The sequence below is a fragment of the Thermobia domestica genome, chromosome 12, assembly GCF_964235325.1.
Source record: "Thermobia domestica chromosome 12, izTheDome1.hap1.1, whole genome shotgun sequence".
Taxonomy (NCBI): domain Eukaryota; kingdom Metazoa; phylum Arthropoda; class Insecta; order Zygentoma; family Lepismatidae; genus Thermobia; species Thermobia domestica.
The window spans coordinates 209,591,776-209,615,878 of record NC_137465.1 but is presented as its reverse complement, the minus strand read 5'-3'; the positions used below and the strand labels follow the sequence as shown (position 1 = coordinate 209,615,878).

The 24,103-nt window shown below is 35.6% G+C and overlaps 1 protein-coding gene across 3 annotated transcripts in view; it reads left to right on the top strand.

Moving 5' to 3' along the window:
- The first annotated feature begins 469 nt into the window (after window positions 1-469).
- The window catches only part of Eip93F (Ecdysone-induced protein 93F), a 38,918-nt gene continuing 15,284 nt past the window's right edge, over window positions 470-24,103 (top strand). Inside the window, exons 1-2 of one of the 3 annotated variants that reach the window (XM_081734686.1) lie at window positions 470-1,045; window positions 8,544-8,701. In XM_081734686.1, the coding sequence (XP_081590812.1) occupies window positions 952-1,045; window positions 8,544-8,701 (252 nt within the window). In that variant the 5' untranslated portion in view covers window positions 470-951. Of the gene's footprint in view, window positions 1,046-1,067; window positions 1,426-1,517; window positions 1,862-8,543; window positions 8,702-24,103 lie in introns of those variants that run through there. The other 2 variants (XM_081734687.1, XM_081734688.1) reach the window with 2 other exon arrangements.

Genomic DNA, 24,103 nt, shown 5'->3' with positions numbered 1-24,103 from the left:
GAACCCTGTACAATATACCCATAAAAGCTAATGTTTATATTTCAACATATTCTTGGTTATATGAATAAATAGCTATTATGTTTCCTGGTACTAAGTGATTAAATTCATCGCCACAGTAAATTAGGCTTTGAAATCATTATTTTAAACAGGAACAGCACCTAAAGAAGTGGATAGGTTAATAGGATCTGCCACTTTTTTCTTTATTTGGAGTTATTGATTTTTTTCTGTTGCAATGGAGAGGGGGGAATCAGTTACGCTTTGGAAAACGTGGACACGCTAATTTTTCCAAATAATTACAGATTTGCACCAAAAATGCCACGTGTCTTGCGCACTTTGTTATGCATTATTCTCTCCTCACCTTTACTGTCCCGTTATACTTTTGTGGACTGGGGTTTATGGAGCGAGTATGATATTTTCTTTTCGTGTTCACCAGGCGTGGCCTACTGCCTGTTAGGCTGAAAAAAAGTAGAAGAAATCGTAGAGGCCATACGAAACAAACGCTTGTTCAAATTTTAGTGATGGTTCTTGTGTTTGTGCTAAATGCTTTAATGTTTAATATTTGCAAGTAATTGACTGACTTCTACTTATTTTGCAACTAATCTCAGCTGGGGCTTATCACTCGTATTTGCTGGCCATTCGGCTAACTTCGTTTGTACGCGATCCATAACAGGCCGTGGTAGTGGGACGTTCGCAATATTTTGGGGAGTGAACTGATGCATATCCTTCTTCTATGTGCGATTATTAGTATCCAGAAAAAAAGTGTGAATAATTATCATAACAAAAGTGCAGTTTCAAATATTTTTAATTGTTCCCATACAGTGCAAATATGATACATTAGGTGAACTCCTTTTGCAAACGAAGGCTCTGCCGAATTTCACAAGTTCCCATCAAAGACGCGGTACAACGTGTTGCGTCATGAGGACATGACGTCACAGCAGGGTGAAGGCAAAAATGGCGGAGTGCTCGTATGCTCGTTGTGTACATGAGCGGCGAGCAATCAAAAAAGAGCTGCAGAGATGGACGAAAAACGTTGTATATCTTGAGGGTGAGTACATGAGAAACCAAGGAATTGAAGACAAGAAGAATGAATATAAAAATCTCAAAAGTGTCTGGTTGAAGTAGCTTCGCTTTGGACCTGTTGCCAAAATTTGTGAAAGAAGGTTCCGTAATTCGGCAAGGGTCATGGTTGCTTGAATCCTGACTCCCTGTAATGTGTAGTGGTTTTCGTGTAATATTATTTTTAAGGTGCAGTGAAAATTATAGTGCAAGGTTATTATGATTAAGAAAAGTTTATAATTGTTCGTCATCTGTTTTTAAGTTTAGAGTGCTGCGAGTAGAAAATGTAAATCGAGAGTGAATCGTCAGCTGGTTGGGGGTGACCGTTGTATATGGAAGAGCCGGGCCTACTTGTCATCGACTGAGTACGTAAGTACTCCAAAACCATTAACAGTAATTGAAACGCCTATGGAGGAAATCCAAATTTAAAAGAAAATTTTCAAGAAAATTAATGAATTAAATCCTATAGTTTCCACTAATTGGTAATCCCTATGAAAGAATTTAAAATGACTTTGCAAGTGCATAATTGCAGTAACCTACTTAAAAGTTATGATTTGTTGTTACTTTGTGTGCTGTTGCTAAATATTTCATTCTTTTCTACTAATATTTACTAGTTTTTAATTCGAGCCGTATAAAATAATAAAATATAACATTATTCTGTGTGCTTTAAATGTAGGATTATGAACAGTAGAAATGCATTGATGCAGTTGGTCCAGGCCAAGTGCATTACGAAAAAAATAAAAATGCGAGTCAACGGTTCGATGGGAAGTTTGGATTTTGTGATGGACGCCCAAATGGCTTTTTGGTAACTGAAGAATAATAGCAAATAATTTTATTAATACTGCTCATTTAATGAAATACTGATTTTAAATTGACTTTGAAGAAAAAAAATATAAAGTGGGTCTGAACGTGCATTTCATGCATTTTAGTAATGTCGTGATACTGAGATTTATATTTTTCTTTCGCGAAGTAGATAATTCGCCATACGGCATTGGGAAGAATGCGGAATAGGTATTAGGTTTTCTGGTGTTTAAAATTAAAATTACTTAATTGCTTGGAGTGTGTATGAAATATCAGTGAAGTGACGTATGGTTCGTTCCTTATGTTGAAGGTTCAAGGTTTTTGGATGGACCAGTGTAATCGACTTTATGTAACACCGTTACGAAATACCGTAGAATCAGTAAGAATATTCATAAATAAAATTTAAGGGTAAACTTTACAATACACGATCCAGATGCACATCGATAAGTAGGGCCGCTTTAAAAGGGTAGAATAGAGTAAGATAGGAATAAGTAGGGTAGGGATAGGAACGGGATACCTTAAGGTTAAGGAAGTTTTGACCCATTTTCGTAAAAGTAATAGAGTGTAATTTCTCGTTTTTGTGTGTGTATAGCTGGAGTGGGCATTGTAAAGCTAACCCTAAATTAATATTGATATCCCTGTTACGGTGTATTATGTTTGCTTGAAGAGATTTACTACTTATTGCTGATTACTTATTTTTGAGATTTTTTAAAATTACGTATTATGCTCCTAAACGCGGTTGTCATTTGCCTGGCTCGAGATAGGGCATTTATTCCGAAGTTGGGCGTCCGCTTTCGCCAGGTTTTTTCGCTGTTATCTCCTTTCCATATTTTCTGCAATTTGTTATTAGGTTCATTAATCCGTGCTCTTCACAAACTTTTAAAAGATTTTGCTCGTTGTCAACGTATTGCTTCATAAATGTTAAAACTGTTAGTCCATTGCCCTTGTACTTTCGCCATGTTGATAACAGAAATGCTCGTTTCTTTCCTACAATGCAACTGTTCAGTTACCTTGCGCCAAGTAGTTCCCTCCGCTCGCTGTATAGTCCCATGTTTATAACCGCTTATATATAAGAAATAAACAGATTTCTCGAGACTCTTATATATTATCAAGCACACAAACGATCAAATTATCCACATCCTTCCTGTAAATTTTAAAAATTTTGCTGCAAACGGACGCCCAACTATGGAAATTAACCCCGAGATAGTAACATATACAGGTCTATCTTATGTAAAAATTGCACTGTACATTGTTCATGTATTCACAGGGGTCATTGATGATTATTTGAGTTAATATTTTCGTGTCACTTTAGATTTTAGTAGCTTGTGCTGAATATAATTTTTAAAGACATTATATTTCACCCAAGACGGCTAGTTCAAAAAAAAGAGGATTTGAAATGGTGCACATTTTGAAGTCTTACAATGATAGTTAGTTTCCATTGCCAACTTTACCCTTGTACTCTTTGTGATTAATGTGTTTTTACATAGAACTTCGTTGAAGATACGTGCATTTGCTCAGGTTCGAATGTTAGGGTTATGGGTGTGGGGAAAAATAAATTTATGCACATAGTGTTTCCATTTATAGATTTTAATACATATATCTCTTTAATACCGTATTGAAAGAAAAGAGAAACTTCGAAGTCTATTAGTATTAACCTAGCTTTCCGTAATGAACACTAGCATAAGGGGAGGCAATTTCAAAGTAGATTGTCAGTTGAAAATAATAGCTCTTTCCTTTGACACAATATTCACACAGAGCATACTGAGCTTTTCAAATACCAGTACAGCATTTATTTTTTTTAAACATAATAACCAGAATATGATCTTTTTCCTTTAGGAATATTTTTGGGTCTTCGTGTTTGGTCCTGTTTACTTTTTCAATAGTTTTTCCTCTTTTTATCGAATTCTTATGTTGTGGGAGAAAGGAAATAAAATAACGCTTCCCATGCGTTGTAAAAAAGGAAATGTTATCGAATTATTGATTTATTATTAAACTCTGTAAGTGTAGTAATAGAATTTGTACAGATCAAATTTAGTTGCCCATTCTTGTCAGGCATCTGTACCACACACTAATGGGGTGCATTTCATTCACATTTCGTGTAGGTGAAGCTTAGGGGAGCCACATACCAGGATAACCTGTCATGAGAGTTAATTTCGTTGTAAATTACTTTATTGCTTTATGCATTTCTTTGGGCGACAATAAGGTTATTTCGTTTATCTTAATTTCTGTTTTGCATCGGATTTTATATATATATATATATATATATAAATAATTAAAGCTCGAATACTTTTATTTCACCTGTATGGCGGTAACTTACTTATGAATACTCTACTAACATTTCAGTTGTGTTGCATGTTTAATTAAGCTATCTTACCCATAAATGTGTCTTCTTGAACTTATGCATCAGTTGTGTAACTAGTGTGATTATATTACTAACTCCTCACATGAAATTGCTTAAAATATGTATGCCTGATGTTCTTTCAGAAAGAAATTGACGTATTTTTTCTACATGAACTATCAATTTGCAAGAGGTCTCTTTCCAATCATGAACCCTTGCACCAAAAATGCAAAATGTTTTTAAAATGATTCAATCTTTGTGTGACAGTGAACAAGACCAGAGCATAAGTAGCCGAAATAACAGACACAATCAACACAGTTAGCGTTTTCACGTATGTTTCTTAATAATTTTGATGTCTAATACACTGCGCGTGTAAATGTACCAAAATTTTTCGCAGTTGATGTTCATCTCTACTCTGGAGTCTATGTTAGGTATCTGGAGACAGTTTTATCCTAAATATTTTAATAATTACTTCATCTGTAGTGTATGGTTAATTGACTAAACGTTACTCATCCAAAAGTACGATCTGTGTAGACTGTCACATTGAGTGATACCGTATACTATAAATAAATAAATAGTCGTAACATACTGTTAAAAGACAAACGTTTGTGGGTTTGGTCCCAGTCGTTTAGTTTTAAAGGGGCTAAGGAATATGTTCCGCAGATGTGAGCTGCATAGTAGGGTAGACTAGGTTAGGTTTTGGCTCACCAGGAAGCTGATCCAGGACTAAGAGCGTGCGATAGTAGTTGAATTGGGCAGATGTAAAATCATTATTTTTTAAAGAAATAAATATTACTTTCTGTAGGCAAATAAACGTTAATTGAAGTATGCAGTTAATGCACATATTCTTTATACACGGTGGCTCAGTGGTAGAACGCTTATTTCTGGTGCATAGGTTTTCTCGGTATACTCCCGTTCCCTCCCATTTTCTGATTCCACCCAGTCATCGTTCACTTACTTTAATCATCATCTCCCTTAGCCCAAAGGATAAAAATATGTGATTTATTTTACATTATTGTACTCCTGTAAAATTAGCACTGGTACTAGTTCTGAAATAAAATAGCCTACACTTTTTTTTTTTTTTTTTTTCATGCCTTTTATTGATATCTCCAGTTGAGTTTTTATCCTCGGATAAAAGTTTCGAGTAATATTTTGAATTCCATTTCAGGCAGTAGACCATATATCATTTGGCTTTGATGCTGGAAATAAATTTTAAATTCAACCAATCATTAACTTTTTTTTTTAAAAAAAAAAAAAACTTCTTGTAGTATAGATTTCGATATGAAGGTTTGTATTTATCTGCAGGGAATATTTTTTTTAATTTGAAATGAGAGAGAGAATTATTTGGGTGGGTTAATTAAAAATATTTGTTCATCTAGCCCACTTTCTTAAGCGACAAAATCAGTTTCAGTATTTCGCTTGTGACACATCTAATGATACCGGTACTTAAGAAGTGTACTGCTGCAGCTATTACTCCACACATTGATATGTCATAGTTATGAAAGGTGTTATTATGAGATCGAACTTCAGTGTATAAAATGAACATTACTTATTAACATTAGCTTTTGTCTTACTAATTGGAGCAATATTGTACATCATATAAAACTACAGTGGACTCCCTTTGTGCCACGAACTTATTTTCTTTTCAGCGAATAATTTCGGTCAACACTGTGATCTTCGTCGATATCTTGGTACAAAGGCAGGTTATACTGTACTTGGTTTAATTTTTATTTTGAATTCGTATCTGTTGAATTACTTACGTGATGTATGTAAAGTATTTACAGGAGCTGAACATAAATTCACATTTTTAAGATGTAAAACAGATTAACGAACACTCGCTTATTATGCGCTCTAGGAATCCTAAGAGGGTTCAGATTGAAGATTTTTATTAGTATCTACCAGTCGAAGGGAACAGGATTGGTTCCGAAATCATGGTACGAATACAATCCTTTTTTAAGATAACCAGGGCACATAATAGGTGGGTGGGTATCGGTTAATCTTAAAATGTGCCAGATTGTGTTAAACTGAGGTGTTATAAAACGTGTTACTATATGCATATAATTTTAAAATGAAATTCAATGGACGTCCCACGATTGCTTTAGGTTAAAGGAGATGGACACAGAATTTTGAACATATTGTGTGCTGCTGTTTGAATAATACGAGAGCAGGGTGGTGGGTAAATAGAGAATATCCACGTTTCATTTCATTAACACTTCTGAATTTACTCTGTTTATCACTGGTAGTTTTTATGCGAATAGAGTTTAACTTCCCTTTTGGGCTTCATAATTACACGAGTCGTGAACCTTCAGTCTAACGTGAAACTAAATCGTTAACTGTCTCATCAGGAAAGTGTTTATAGTAAGTGCAAGGGATCAATTGGCGAGACTTGAAAAATCCATTCACCAGTGGCGAGTAAAGTTCGATCAATCAAAGACTTGTTTTATTCACCCCTTTTTTCATTGGTGAGAGATATGCAAATAAACAAAATAAAAATGTATTGATATGTTTACTGTGTCGCAAAGTGAGTTTTGTTTTATTTATATCAACACTGTGACTGCAAAATGGTCTGGCTAGTAGATTTTTTGTTCTGGCGAGTACTTGCTAGCAAGATTTTTCGAGCCCTGTCAATTGGAATAATTTTTGGAAAATCCTCAGACTGCTTGTTAAGTATAAAATGATAGTGCTTTTTGCCCACCTCTCCATTTGTGTGTTGATTTTACGATATGTAGATACTCCTGCAGGGTTGGCTCTGATACTGGTTCTCATGTAAAGCATTGATTTCGTATATGTTTTCTTCACGTTTGTGATTTTCGTAGAGATTTAAAAAAGAAAAAAAAAAAAAAATCCTAACTTTCATCTCGGACATGAGAGTCGTAATAATGTACTGTTTCGGGATTCTCTGGTCTCTTTTTCAGTGCATGTTCTGTCATTTCAGTATCCACTAAAATGGTATACTTTTCTGAAGAGGCATAAAATTTACAGGTATTTTATATATAAATTTAGGAAATATGTACCTTTTTAATATACAGATTTTTAGTTAGTATAACAAGATAGATGGAATTAGGTTTAAGCATGGTTACCTTAACTTGCAGGCAGTTAGAATATTTCTTTATGAAAGCTGTTCGACGCATATTTAATATAAGAAAAATATACTGACATTCAATACTTCCTTTGATAAATACTCTTAAGGGTCCTTGTCTTATTGTTGTTGCCAGTTGGGTTATTTCTGAATCTTGTTTCAAACAGATCTCGGGTTCTGAAAAATGGCCTGGAACTTCGATGAGTGTATTCAGAATGTTCATTGAACCTTTTGGCATTAATGAGTTTAATAGTTAAAAAACAGTATTACCTTACTGTATCTTCTGATTACACGAAATGCAGTTTCTTTAATATGTTAGCTAAGAGCTTTGCTTCTTAGAAATGCGCTGTAAGAATTTTATAGAAGTCCAGATGCAGTGGTTGTTTAGACATCCTGATAGTAAATGTAAGACATTTACTCATACGATACAGTGAGGTGTTGTATTATTCTTACATCCACAATGTTTATAATGAACATAAGGTTAATTTAGATTAGGATTACTTTGTTAGAACTTTTTTTTTCCTCATTAGTTTCTAGACTTAATTAAAAATATGTTGTCTAATTTACCTGTAAATTTTTCAAAATAGTGAACTTATTTACAGCTTACCTGTATCTGCTTAAGCTTTTCTACAATTCAAACTATCATAACTATCAGTATGTTAGTCTTCCAACATAACATACTGGTCACAGAGCATTGCAAAGGGAAGACAAAATACCACATCAATGTATGGATTCACGTATTTCCTTTTCTAGTACCTCTATAAGCGAAATTGTTGTTTTCACTTCGAATTTGGCCCTTATTTGGTCAAAGCCTTATGTCCATGCAATTTCCTACTGTTTTCTTGGGTAAAGCTTTTGTGTGTGTTAAAATTTGACACTTTTCGATTTATATCTCGAAATATATAAAAAAAATTCCAAATATAATTTCTTTCTGCCAAACTTATTGCTTATGACAGCGCTTTCACAAATACTAGGTACCGTTGCTGTAATACATGTAAATTTCCTGCGACAGAAAATTCATTCTCCTATAAAATGTAAAAAAGTGAACTTGAAGCCATATCCAACTCAAGCCTTCATATATGTACATATTCGTCAGTTATCTTTCATTCTATCCCCACTGTTGTTCAGTCATGAGGTCAGTATTGGTGAAACGCATTGTATGATGAGCATGAAGTATTTGTGAGAAAACAACAATAATAATCACATAAGAGTAGTTGTTAGTGTGTTGTCTCGTTTGTGATGGTGATTAATTTATTTTTTTAATTCCAGGTTTGGAAAGAGTAGCAGAGGAGTTGATGGGCAAAAGAAAATGGAAGAAATACCAAGAAATTATTTACAACAATCGGGGGGAAGAACCAGAGGCTCACGACTGGGAACCAAATAGCAAATGCTGTTTCTGCGAGGGTGGAGGTCTCCCAGACTTCATGGTAAGCCCAGCCCACTTTCTTCAGAAATATTACAAAAGTGTTAGAAACTTTTTGACTGGCATTTCTATTAGCAATAACATTAATTTGTCATTTTCAAGGACTTTGTTTACGTATGCGAATAAGCCGAGTTGTGTAAACCAGCTCTCTTTCAGATCTGATAGTGTAGGGGAGGGGTCTGTTCTGTGCAGGATGGCCTACGGGTTTGTCAGCTGTACCGCTTTTCAGTTTTCGACTTAAGCAAACCCAAATAATACTTCCGTCTTTGATAACTTCGGTGTTGTAAGGGCGAAAACCAAAATTAATCGATCAACGAACGTACAGAAATATATCAATTGTGTGTTCATGTTTTGTATATTTGAAGAAATGTAAACCGCATCTATAAATGTGTACTTAATATGACACTTCTGTTAACGCTAAAATTGAGCAGTGGAGTTGAACATAAATGGAACTAAGCCTAGAGAAGGTAAATGATTTAGCGAGGAGCAGAAGGCTGTTGGTTAAGTGTTTAGAGAGACTAGAAACGTACGAAAGAAATAAGGATGTTGATGATAGAGTAAATACCACACAGTTAGAAAAGCGGTTCAGTTTCTTCGAAATCAACAAGGAGTTCGTTGGACATTCATAGTTCTGTGTGGGCAGGTGATTTTTCTTTGGTTGGTTTGGAATTTAGCGTCCCATTTAACATAGAGGCTGTATGAGACGTGGTTCTACAACTTAATGTGGAATTCGAACCACATGAATTCCTACCAGGAATTAACCCGGGTCTCTTGTATAGAATGTGTGTAAAGTTATATGTATAGTCAAAGAAAATAAGATATTGTATAGCGTCGTATATGAAATATACTACTTATTTTTGTCGAAGGCTGCAATCACGAATTACTTCCGATCATATAGCTGTTGAACATTTATAATAATTAAAAGTTTGTGTCCAAATATCTTTCGTCCCTTCGACTGTGGTCAGTTCTTCATATACTGCTATTATTGCTTCGTAACTTTCTAGATTTTAACAACCCTTGGACAAATATACAGGGTTAGCATAAATGATTCGTTCGTTTTGAAAAGGCTATATTTTCAAAAGTATTACATGTACACACATGAAAGATATAGGAAAAGAACCACAAACTCGCCAAGTTCGTACTGTGTGGTAGCACGAGTCCATTGTCTTTCCGATCGGGTGTGGCAGCATGAGGGTAGTACCTGTCGAAAATGAAGGGAAAGCAAGAAAAAAGTTTGTGTGTGCTTGAATATGCCAAATGATCATTTATAACTATGCAACTCGCTTTCAGAAAAGAGTATGGAAAAGAACCGCCATGTAAACAAAACATTTTGCGATAGTATCGCCAATTCAAGGACACATGTTGCAGGTTGCTTGTGTAAAGGCTAGCCTCCCAGATCTCCTAATTTAACGCCCTTCTGCTTCTTCCTGTGTGGATGCCCACTACCGCAATCCTTAGTCGAGCTCAAAAAACGCCCCAGTACTGCAGTGCAGAAAATTGACAGGACTATGCTATAAAATGTATGGAATGAACTCGAGAATCGTCGGATTGTGTGTCGTGTCACCAAAGGGGCACATATTGAACATTTGTAGAGGGTGTATAAACTTGGTGAGTTTATGGTTCTTTTCATATATCTTTCATGTATGTACGTGTAATATGTTTGAAAATATAGCCATTTCAAAATGAACGAATCATTTATGCTAGTCCTGTACCTTACTTCATGCATGCCTAATAACTTTTTATTTATTGTTTATTTTTCAGAATATGTATAACTCGGGATACATTTTATACATGAATTTACTGTAAGGCCGGACATGTTTGCAATATTGGTCAAATTAAGAAATTCTCCATTCTTTCTTAGATTCTCAATTTTACTTCGTGAAAAAGACATTCCATGTCTCTAGTAGAAGTTATTGTTCTTGCGGCCTTAATAGTGTGCGGTACATAAATCTATATGCTTGGACCGGAACGTAGGCCTTTTAGAAATGTTAGAAACTAGGGTTTTCTCCTCCTCTTTTTTCTTCTTTCTTGATACTTTCTCTATGATGATAAGAGAATTAGTAGATTTTTTAAAGTTATTTCTGTACCGTAGGGTCTTTTATGGAGGTTTATTGTTTTCGGGTTTCAGTAGTTTGTATCTTTTTCTGATATGGTTTCTCATGATTTATATTAGCTAATTGTGGGTAGTTTTAGTATTTTGTGGTCTGTTAATGTTTTTCTCAGCTGCTTACGGTTCATTTATTGTTTTCCATGTGATCCAGCCCTAAGGTTGTCTTTTATTCTTTTTATATACTTCATCAACGTTCTTAATGGTGATTTTCCAAGTTTTTTAGGTTAGTTTGGAGTTAAACAACCCTTTGCAGCACCAAGGATATACACAACTTATTTTTTTTTTATTTTTTAATTTAACGTCTCGAGGCGAGGGAGGTGACGATGAGGATAATGAACGAAATAGTATAACGAAGAAAGTGGTAGAAAACTGAAGAACCCCGAGAAAACGCACGCACACTGTGTTTCTCTATCATAAAGTCCAGTTGGCGAGAGTTGGGATCGAACCAGGGACCTCACGCACCGGAAGTGAGCACTTTACTACTGAGCTGCCGCTGCCCTACGTATAATTTGCATGGGATCCAAACCACTTCCGCTTCCACCAGGAATCGAACCCAATTTCTCGCTCCAAAGGCGTGTATAGCCTCGAAGGAGCTCATAAGTTTTTATGCTAGTTGTTGTGGCATATGTCTAAGTAATCAGTGAGAAATTCTACACTAGTCTTAATCCAGGTTCTTTCCAATCCCTCATCATAGAAATTGTAACAAATATCGAATGAGTTACCGATACACACACAAATGTATACATATATGTTCAAATTATTAGACTTAACATGCATTTTAGCTCGCGCCAAGTGAGCTTTGTGGTGGACAAACACCGTGTGCTTTTGTTTTCTCGGGGTTCTCCCGTTTCCTCGCACTTTCTTCATTCCACCCTTTCATTCATTTCTCATCACATCTCTTTTAGTCTAGCCGTCATAATCGTGGGACGTAAAACTTCAAGATTTTTTTTAAACACACATTTTTATTGAATTTTACTATTAATGCTATCATACACTGCCTCGACATCTTTCAGTAGGGATTTATGTTTATATCACACAGAAAGACATTTTTATCCGCCACCTTTATATTTCATGCTAAAACAACTCATACTTTACCAACATTTATACCGATCAAATCAACAGCAATACCTATCGAATCACAATCTGTTTGGTATGGGATCCTTATTTTTGATCAGTGTCTGCAGTCGGCGTAGCATACTTGCTACAAGTTTTGTACACTTCCTCTTCCGGTTGATTGTGGACCAGATGGTAGTAATGTCCTGAATGAACTGACATTTGGATGTGATGTTCTTATTGAGATCTGGTTTCATAAAACTCCACAGGTTTTTGATGGGATTCGTATTCAGGCTGTTACCTGACCATGGGAGAACGCTAATAATATTCTCCGTGAGGAATGTCTTGACTTTCTTCAGTTGATGGCAAGGTGCTCCATCATGCATGAAGATGAACTCTTCGTCGTTAAATTAAACTGCAATCTATGGTAGGAGTTGTTCTTGAAGAACTTTGAGGTACTGATCATTTTTCATCGTTCAATCCACTATATAGAGCCCCCAGGCCCAAAGTTAGACATGTCACCCCACACCATGACCGATGTTGGAGGTTTCACAGTTTGTTGTATACACTCCAACTTGAACTGTTCCCCAGATCGAGGTCTAACATACTGAGAACATTGGTCCGATATGACGAAACACGATTCATCACTGAAACTTACCTTCTTTCAGTCTTCAGACGTCCAGTATTTTAAACCTTGTGCCCGTTCCACAAAGAATCCTCACATTCCCTGCAGATACTAATGCTCCATATTCAGCGGTTTTCATGTTCAGTTCTTTCAAAAGTACCTTTGCAGTTCTGTAAAGCTAAATATTTAAGTTTCCGTATATTTCATGAAGATTGCTTGAGTTTTCTTCCACAATTATGAACTCTGTTTTACTGATGTGTTTCGTTTCCTCTCAATATAACACAGTTTTTTGACTGATTTGTACTCTTCTAGCAATTTACCTTTGTGAATATGCCCCTTCCTGCAGAAAACTTCAGATAACCCCATTTTTCTGCACTAACGTACGGTCTAACTACCTAGGTGTGCATGCAATAACATTACACTCACTCCATCTTAACATTCAACGCTATAGGAGTAGGAGAGAAGTGCAAACTGTTAATTATTTTGCGGACGACACACTATAACTTATTATAGTACCCTATGTATAACTGCGATAGCGAAATTTGATATTTTGCGTAAAACCATACCCTTTAATAATATATTTAACACACAGAAAACTTAAATTGTACTTTATTTGCATAATTTTTATTGCTATAAGAAATATGATTGACTTTCTAGTATCAATGTATTTGTCCCACAAGAGAAATGTACCAGACGGCTTGTATATTTCAGTTTTGTATGGTTTCATCACCATCTAGCACTATGTTATCTTCCATAAAACGAAGTGCATCATTTACAAAATGAATTAACTCATCCGATTACTGTTGTAACATTAAAAACACACTTGACATTCGATAGGAATGTAGAAAAAGATACTCAAGCCATAGTATGTAAATTTTGTCCACCTACTCTTACCACATATATATATATACTGATATACTTAGAACAGGTTTGTTTAAAGCAAATTTATTTTTACATGAAAGAGCACACCTTAAACTATTTTTCGACATAGCTTCCACCAATGTTCAAACACCTTCATGGCGAGTGACCAGCTTATCTAAGCCTTCCTCAAAGAAACATCCCGCCGTGAAGATAACCATGACCTAAGCAGTCTGTAACAATCTCATGCAAAACAGTTATCGAAACTTGAAACTAATCAGATTGTGCACCGTCTACTCTCATGTATTTTCTCATCCTTTTTCCTTACCAACTCAATCAGAACATAAGGCCGCCCACTTCATGGTTCGTCATGGACATTTGTCCACCCTTCATCGAACTGCCTCACACACTTCCGTACTCTTCCATACTGGATTGCATGTTCACCGTAATTCTCTACAATTGACGATGACTCTCTTTCGGCGTAACGTTCCTTGCATTCAAAAACCGGATAACAGAACGAATCTCACAGTCGGCGGGTTCAGCAATTGTTTTAAACATTGTGAACGATCACAGGACACTCACGACAATTCAATCGTACTGGCATCAGAGGAGAGGCAATGAACCAATGAAACTAGCGACACTAGCGCTGCGATGGCATTCAAAAGAAACTGTACTTACTTTCCCGACACCCCTCTTAAATTTAATTTTTGATACTTAATATTGAGCTCCCCTCCTTTTTCTAAAATCCACTATTAGAAAATATAGCAATAGTTAATACAGTGTTAGAAAACATTGGAGAATGTTATTAGCATTGGCCGGAAAAAGAAGTCCAAAAATGTGACATAGAAATCAATTGGTGGTATTGAACTGAATAAAATGAGTACGCGGGAGTGTAAAAAGTCATGCGTACTTTTCGAGAAAAAGAAATTGAGTCACTAAAAAGTGTTAACATTCGTTTCCAATAATAATTAAGTTCTGGAAAAAATATGTATTTATTTATGCCTTGTACAATTAGGAAAATACTCTGCCAACTAGCAGATTGTATCTTGTTTGCTAATGAACGCTCTAGGATATATGTTTGTAAAGAAAAGTATTAATATTTTTATTTGTACCTATTGTTATTGTATTCGCACGGTGATAAACACACACTACTTACATACTATTTGTAATAACGTGGTAAAAGCATTTCGAAAACAAAATATTAGGTTTCGGGATCTGTTAAAAAAAAGTGAATTAACGAATAAAATTTACAGAAGAAAATAAAAGGTCTGGAAATTACCTAAAAATAACTATTTACAGGGCCAATTAGAAATTCTATTCCAAACCAGCAGCAAATATACATAAAAATTCTGCTCATTCTTACCTATAAAAGCAAATATATATAGGGTGTTCCAGAGCGACCCGGACACTACCTTTTTTCTCGAGAACGCTACATGCTATCAAGTTGAAATAGGAAATTGCATCACAAATGTGGATCCAAAGAATCCGTAGAAATTATTTACAAAATCCGAAAGCTCCTCTTCATGGTGTAATGGGGGGCACATGGCCCGTTCTTACGATTTCCAAACGGGAACGATATGTTTCGAATGCACATTCGAAAAGGTGGGGGAAAATAAGATTGTCCTACGAAACATTTGTCCGTACTACCTACCATTTTCTGTGTACCAATTGTTTTTTACAAAAAAATGAAGGTGCGCGAAATAGAGTATACGGAGTTTACTAATTAAGATAATGTAAGCACCGTCAAGTGCAAGTTTCGGGAAGTGCAAGACACACGCTTTCCAGTGATATGCCACATGGTGACTCAGGGTCTAAAAAAAGAGGAAACTGCGTGACCCAAAAAGGGGGGTCCAAAGTAAGGTCAGAACTCGAAAATTTCAAATGGAAAGGGGGGGGGGGTGTCGAGTAATACCTCGTTGCAAAGGTCTGCAAATGTTAAAATAATTCAAACACGATTTTGGAATCCACTCACCACTTTCAACATGGCGACCATAACAATATCGAAACCCTGAATTTTGGGTTCGTCTTGAAGAAATAACGTAACTTGGACCGCCCTTCACACTTTTTCCAGGCTTAGGACTGGTAACGATATCCACTCACAATAAGGAATTCGTTGGCATGTTTAACGGCTGCTTCGCCAACTGAAAAGGCCCTTCATTGTACAGAAAATGATTGCCACAACGTTGCTTGACAAGATGATTCCAGCTCTCCAATGATATCACCATCATCATGGAAACGGCTTCTCCATAATTGGTTTTGAAATTTTGAAGAAAAAAAAATAGAAATCGGAAGGCAGGGACTTCCGCAAGGGGTGGGTCCGGACCCTCCCCCGAAATTTCGACTTTTGTGTAAATTTAGCCTAATTTTAGAGGCAATTTTAGGAATTTTAATATAAAATACTCTTATATTGAGTTTGGACCCCTCCCGAAATAAATTCCTACGTACGTTACTGTCGGAAGGTGTGACGGATAAATACGGTGAATTAAAGCCACAACGATGAGCAAAAGTCAGCTTGCATACCTTTTCAATGCTGCAAACCCAGTCTTTTTCCTCCTTAAATTTTCAACAAGTCTCTAACATGTTCTTGTTATTATCTATCTTCTTTGGTAAATAAGAAGCCAATAACTTCACTTTTGTGATTGCAAAACACATCGTGACGCTGCTTGGTGACTCTTACACCATAACCATTTTGGGGTAGATAATGAGGTATATTTTCTTATTTCACTCGTTTCTTTCGTTTCAGTATGAATACCCAATTTTCATGTATGCTCACTAGTCGGCTTAAAAGATCCTCTTCGTCCGTGTGGTAGAGGTCTAAAATGCAGTTTCGTCATTCCACACGTTGCTGTTGGAAAGGCACCGACGACTGAGGAACGAACCCATCTTGCTCTATGCAACATGGTGTATACTGCCCCCCTCTACTAATCATCATCTAGTTAATAAACAGTCACACGTCTGTCTTCAAGCTCTGTTCTTTGTACAAATACCTTGAAGATAGAGAAACTTGATCACAGCTCAATACTAAGTTTTGTCCAGCATGTTCTGGTAGCTCTAACAGTTTTATCTTTTATTTTAACGAGCTTTTCTTATTTTTTATTTTATTTATATTTATATTTGGATTTCAACGTTTGTTATTACTCATTATTTGCTTGGCAGTCCGTGCTAGGACAACAGATTCAGTCAGTTGGTCTTTACAGTAGTGAGGACAAATAAACCTCCTCTATGCTTGCGTCTCCATTAAACTGCCCTAGTCAATCCAGCAACAGGACCTGTAATATAAATTGGCATGATTATATCGAGATACCCAATTTATAATTGTGTAAGAATTTCAGACATCTAATACAGTTTCATCATGATGATGTTAAATACTTCTTGGCTTCTTCTTGTACTCATCTGTGATATTTTTTGAGAAACTCATATGGAAATACAGTGAATTCGTGACCAGGGAGATTATTGTCCAACGTTGTATAATTGGGGCAGAATTTGATGTATCACAGACTTTGCATTAGCAACACTTTCAAGCGTATTTTCATGTTACTACTCGCCAGTCTTTCAGGATGTTCTAATTTCAGATCACACAGGCTGCTTCAGTTGTTTACGACTGTAGCATAAATAGCGATCCTTTCGGAAACGTTCTGGCTTTATGGCATGTGATGACGTCCTCTCATTTTTTTTTTTCAAAATCTTACATTTGAATCCCCTTGGCCTAATAGTATTTTTTATGAAGTAAAAATTGATAGTAATTGACAGGAAAATATCTACATATATCTGAAAAGATTGGGTCTAATATTAATATATTGACAATTTATTATTTTATTCATCTTTGCTTATATATATATTTCTGCTGATAGTACGCAATATCATAATGATAATTCGGGTCATAAGAGTATTGGATTACATGCTGACCAAAGGAAACAAAAATGACCATTTATACCTGTTACTGAGTGCAACAGAAAAGGTAAAGTTGAATAAAGTAACTGGGCTTATCAAAATGGAAGTATTGCGAAAGGGAAAGGAATAGTGTTTAAACTAGAACGAGGTGGAAATAAGTAAGCCAAGAACATGAACAACCGAAAGATTTTATTAAATAGTAGATCAAGCATTGAGTAGTTAGTTGACTTGGAGTTCAGCGTCCGTTCAGCACCGAGGCTATACCAAGTCGGGATCTACAACTTACCGTGGAATCCGAACCACTTGAGCTCCCACTAGGATTAGTACCAGGGTCTCCCGCGCCAGAGGCACGTACGTCAGCCGTAAAGCCACTAGAGAGCACCGTCGAGCATTGAAGATTGGAGTTATTTTTTAGAAAATAATCTAAACAGCGTCTTTTCTTTCCTTGCAATATATTTTGCTATTGTAATCGGATTATTTTAAATTATTACGGGTACTGTCGATGGATTTGAAAAAAAAAATTAAAAGGAAAAAAGTAGTTCTGGGTATTGTAATGTATGGATGCAGTAGTTGGGCGCTAACTCGCGAGGAAAATACAGGGTGAGGGAGTTCGTAAAGAAAGTCTTGGAAAGGTTAAATGAACAAACAGGAATATGGATAAGATTGAGTACATGGAACTAAGGACTCGTCAATATGTTACGGATTAGCGGGTAGTAGTACGTAATGCATCGCCAAAAGCGTATCATTACAACTGCCTACAAGTTACCATTTTCTTTCAGAACTTTTATTATTACTCTTTTATTTTATATGTATTCCAAAAATGTTAGTTTTCGTTTATAAATTAGTTTGTTTTATTTCAAGTATTGTCTTCCCGAATTATCGAGAATAATTCAATGAATGGTTTATTGAAAAGTTGAAAATAATATAGCGAAGTAGCTCAAGTGATAGAGCGTTGGTTTCGCATTCGGGAGGTCATGGGTTCGATTCCTGCTGCCGACCATCCTGATTAGGGTTTTCCCCAGTCCTACCAAACAAATACTGGAATGATACCTAGTAAACTGACCCTGGCCGATACCTTCCGAAATCCTTTCCATTGTTGTTGTTAGCTATTCCCGTATAAAATGGCCTCTGAGCTGTATCTAGTGATTGTTAAATAAATAAAATTCTATGCTATCTCTGGAAACAAAGAAAGAATAAATTAATTATATACAAATATACACAAAATAAACAAAGTAATGTTGCAAGATTTGTAAAATAGTCGAAAACCAAAGCAAGATCTAGTATATATTATACTTTATATATTTAAAAGTCTAGAAATCAAAGAATTTGGTTTAAAAGTGTACAGTTACGTGTGTAATCGCATTGATTGAGAGTGGAATATACCATATTTACCCAAATTTAAGATGTCCTCAAATGTAAGACGCACCCTTGGCAAAAATGAAAAATCTACACTGCATTGATTTTAAAGAATTAAAAAATAATAATAATAAACATGGGAAAACAAATAATGTTATGGGAAAATAAAGAAACATTGAACTTACTGCTGGAATTTACGGTATATTCATGTGCATCTGCTGGTACTTTTTTCTTAATGTAATTACGATACAACACTTGCTTGCGTCATGTTTATAGCAATCCATTATCGGTATCATATTATATTAATACCAGTATGTACACACATACAAACAAATAATTATCCAACAATTATTTAAACTTCTTTCGCTTCTTCTGTTTTGCACTCTCACTCGCAAAAACAACACTGACACGTTACTGCTCATCATCTGATGGCCAAATACACATTCTTTACAGAATCGTCACTAACGAGATTAGCAATTTTTGGCAAAACTCCATCTAATCTGGCCTAAGTTTGTATAACTGGAATCGTAAGGCGCGCCTTGATTTTGGAGGCAAAATAATAATAATAATAAAATAAAAAAGTGCGTCGTAAAATCGTGTAAATACGGTAGTTTATTTATTGAGAATTGTGTTGCTACTACTTTCGTTTTGAATTTCAATGTGACGCCATGCAATCGTGTGAGAATCGAAGGTTTGGTCCCAATCGGATCCTGTACTCGCTCAAGACCCGATATCAACGCCTGAAGAATGAGTGAATTTATGCTACAAAGTAAATCCAGAATTCTAGTAGAAACAAGATTGCATGACAGTTGACGTTTCAGATTTACCTTGGTTACCATGTTGAGTTTATCTGTATGTTTGGCAAGCAACGTTTGATGAACAGTGACACGAAAGTCAGTGTTCCCTGTAAAGAAAAATTTGAAGTTACGAAAAAGTATATGTGCTACTAAGCAATAATTGAAATATATGGAAGATATTAAGTATTATGCCTTTTGGTAAGTCCTGGAACTAATGAGGATATTTTCTTCTTAATTTTCCATTTGGACCTGGAAATGTTTCTATGGAAGATATAAATACAATATTTTAAGCAAATAGTTAAGTTGACGCATAAGAAGCAGTTATGGATTAAAAATATGAAATGTAGATACAGATATACAGCATGTGCATAAAAGAACTATCATAGTTTAAAGTGGTATTAGGTCGCGTTGTATTTAAATGAAATTGGAAACATTTGAAAGAAAAACTCAAATATTTTTTACTATACCTCATAGACATTGAATATGCGTCTCACGAGTGGCGATGCAGACGTCAAAACTATATTCCCATTCACGCCACACATGCTCCAACATATCTGATGAAATATACTGGATGGCAGCACTGATACGAACTTTCATTTCTTGCAGGTTTTGAGGCAATGGGGATACATAGACACAATCATTTATGTAACTCCATAAAAAAAAAGTCACAGATCGTCAGGTCAGGCGACCTCGGCGGCCACTTGTAGAAGACATTATCATCATTTCCGGCATGTCCAATCCATCTTCCTGGAAGCCGCTATTTCAGATATTCCCATCTCGTTGGAAAATAGTCATTGCCTTCTATTTGTGGAAATAACCAATTAGTGAGCACAAAGTAAACATGACTGAATTTACTTTTTTCTGTTTAATCCCCTCCCGGCATATACAAAAATATTTGAGTTTTTCTTTCAAATGTGACCAATTTCATTTAAATACGATTATCCAATGGGACGTAATACTACTTTAAAGTATAATAATAATATTTTTATGAACACGCTGTATATTTATATATGTACGTATATTAAATAATATGAAAAATATAGATTCATCAGAAGCAAGCTTAAGTTGACATGCAGAGGGATATACTATTCTAAAATGTACCATTGTTGATTAATTCCATGATGCTTGCTTCGTCGATTTCGCTGTTTCCTGTATCATCAATAAATTTAAATCTGACCTACATCTAGGAGGGAGTATATTTACCTGAGGGACGTAACTTAACCTAAACCTACCTGGAATACCAATCTGCTTACTTACCTTCCGATGTTGTAGCTGGATGTATACTGGTACGTCGGGAGTAAACAAAATATACCTGGAAAGAAAAGAATAATTTGAATTAGTATTATTGATAAGTGCTGTCCAAGAAATGTATCTAGATGATGGTTTATGCAATTTTGTGGTAACTTATCTTTTGTAGTACTTGTTTCTCCTTTCCCGTGTTAATGTTTTTACAGGTCGGTATATCTTCTGCTCTGTTCCGTTTTGTGGTTTATTCTTAAACCAAAGAATTAGTTTGTCACCTATACGCAGGGTTTTGAAAAGTTCAAAACTATTTATTATTATTATTATTATTATTATTATTATTATTATTATTATTATTATTATTATTAAAGCCATATTTCTGCTTAAAAAAAAAAAAAAGTTTAACATTCATGTTCTGCTGTACATATTTGGAATGAAACCATGGCATTTCCTTGTCACATAAAGGGAATCCGTGAAGACTCATCCACGTTTCATGGGACATATTTTGTACTTCGGATTCACTTATATTTTGATTTCTAGGAAGAGTAACAAAGGATTGGGTAATTCTTACAATATAGAATAGAAATGAAATTCCCCTGTTATACTCAGGATTCAAGAATCAGTCGTCCTGACTGAAGATTTCTTTAACTTCTCGCAAAACATGCCACGCAAATACAGTACCTCAAGTTAGGAGCCAGAGATGGAAGAAAGCGGTTTTATTAAGCCTTTTGGCTCAAACGCTGTCACGCACACATATCATCAATTATCCCTTAAAACCTATATTCTTACTTCGAAGGGATTTTAATGTCTCATGTCCAGAGGGTATGATGTTACAACAAAATGCATTTTCCGCTCTTTGTGTTCGACGATATAAGGTGATGTCCCATCAAGTTTGGGCTTGAAATAAAGCTACGTGTTTTGGGATAGCGAGAAATATTTCTTCTTTTGCTTAGCAAAAGTGGAAGAAAAAGAAAGTTTGAAACAAACAGACTTTGGATAGATTCGAAAGAAGTTGGAAGGGTAATATAGGACAGCATCTAAGGGATTGGATTGTCTTACCCCAGTCACTGTTTCACCTTCAAGAGCTCTAAATATAAGACTATTTAAGTAAGAAGTAATCCATGAAAACAAACTGATGCACGTTGATTAACTTCCCAACGTATTTTGTGCATTAATCTTGGTTGATTCACATAGCAGATGATCTATATGCAAAGTATGAGTTAATCGAACACCGTTCCAATGCGAGTAATGCGATACAATAAAAGACAGAGCTTGGGATGTTTGTCATTGAAGAGGAAACAGTAGGTGCTTCATGACCGATGCAAAGAAGTATGGCTATGGTTTCAGAGATCAAGACGGTATCTCTGAAGGACATCAGATTACAGATAGGTTGACATGTTTGAAATACTGAAAAGTTCACACATAAAACTGGAAACTGCTTAAAGCAAAAGCGTTTACGCTAATATATATTGCAACCTCATATAGTTCCGATGAACAGTATCAACAGCTATATATGTGATGTAAGATGTAGAATAAATTAAAACGAGAAGCATACAAATAATAATAATAGTAAACTGATCAAATCAGTGTTCAATAAATAGAGTTATGATGCTTTCTTTGTTTAAATACTGCTCTGTAAGAACATTTTTATAGCTATATATAATTGGAACCAGCGATTTGAAACAGATAGCACTTAAAAGTGCTTACTTATTAAACAGTTAGTTGATTGCAAACTACCACAAGCTTCGAGATCTTAGAAGGCGAATCATGCCAATCAAAATGCTATGTAAAATCTTCGCTGTATGCCATAGTATATACGGTGTATTCACTACGAGAAATGCTCCATTTAAAGTAGGTTCAATTCTGTGGAATTTTGTGTAACAGAAGTTCTCCAGGTCTACAAATGAAAACCGCTAATCGATTGATAAACAAGTTAAATTGTATGGTAGGCCAGCCATAACCAAAATCTTTCATCGCAGCTAAAATTGCTTCGACCTTATGTTTTTTGTTCGAGTATAATTTTTTCCCTCCATTCTGTACACGTGGTTACTTTCGTTCGGGGAAAATAGTTGAAGTATTATAGTTTGATATTAATAAGAATGCTATTATCAGAGTATAGTAATATATACGACCAACAGAAAAAAACCAGGCCCGTATTTAGGTAAATGCTACTCTGTGCTCGAGCATAGGGCGGCAGAATTTAGGGGGCGGCAAAATTTTGGATTTTTTTAAAGATTCACAATAAAGTAGCAACCTACAGACTCTCGCAAAGCGTGAGAAAATATGTTAATGTGTTTAATTCGCTCTAATTAGAGTAGTTATTAATTAGCTAGCTTATCTGATTATTACTAAAAAGTCATCCTCTCCATCCTCACCCCAAGCTGTGAGGATGAACTTGAACATCATGAAAACTGATACCGTTAAACTCAGTGACCTCGATACCTATAAATTCAACACTAATATCTGTGTTTTCGATTACTTTTAAAATCTCTCCCCTTCCCTGGGGAGTGGAGTATGACCTTGAAGTTGAATTGGATTAAAACTCTCTATTCATCTCAGTCACCCCAAAACTATGAATTCAACTCTAATATTGTTCGTTTTCGATTATTTTTAAAACATCTCCATATTATTCTTGTGGGGACTTTTCACCCTCACATCTCGCTCAGATGTGACCTAGGGATCTGGAACAGGCCATTTCAATCATTTCTCTGAGAGCTTTAAAACATGAAAATTTCATGTTTCTATCTATTATGGATCTCGAGTTGAAAAACGCTACAGACAGACAGACGAACAGCTTAAGAATTAATAGGACGCATTTTCTCTGGACAGTAAAGTAAAACTTACATGAATAAATCACATGTCAGTATTGAGAGAGTGTGTCCGCAATGGATAAATGGCTAAGCTTGTTGCCTTGTAATCAAGAATCAAGGGGCCTCGGGTTCGATTACCGGTGAGGACACAAGTGGCTCGTATCCCAACTTAAGCTGTGGGACCCGTCCTTAGTACGTCATCATCGTCACATGGAAGGCAATGGCAGACTACCATGGGTTTACCTTGCCCAGGGACCTTCGGGTCAAACACCTACTTTCAGGCAGAACATCATACAGTAATCATCATTGAGAGAATAAGGACATTTAAAATTACGTTGCAACTTTTTTAACTTGTGATGCCTAAAGTGCTACCCAACAAGAGCTGGTATGTTTGCAAAATCACGGCTTGTTTCCTTGTTTGAAACATAAGTTTGGGGGGGGGGGGCAAATCATTTAGAGTACAGGGGCCCACAATTTATAAATACAGGCCTGAAAAAGATAGATCGTTAAACTAAGAATACTCTCTACATCTTAAATGCTTGATGAAAACTGCTCGTGTAGGATCGGGTTTTACTTTCTCTTCCCTTGTCAAATTGCTTGTTCATTATTTACATTCTCTAAGTCCATGCTGCATTTTCTCGTTAAGTTATACTTACCAAGATTA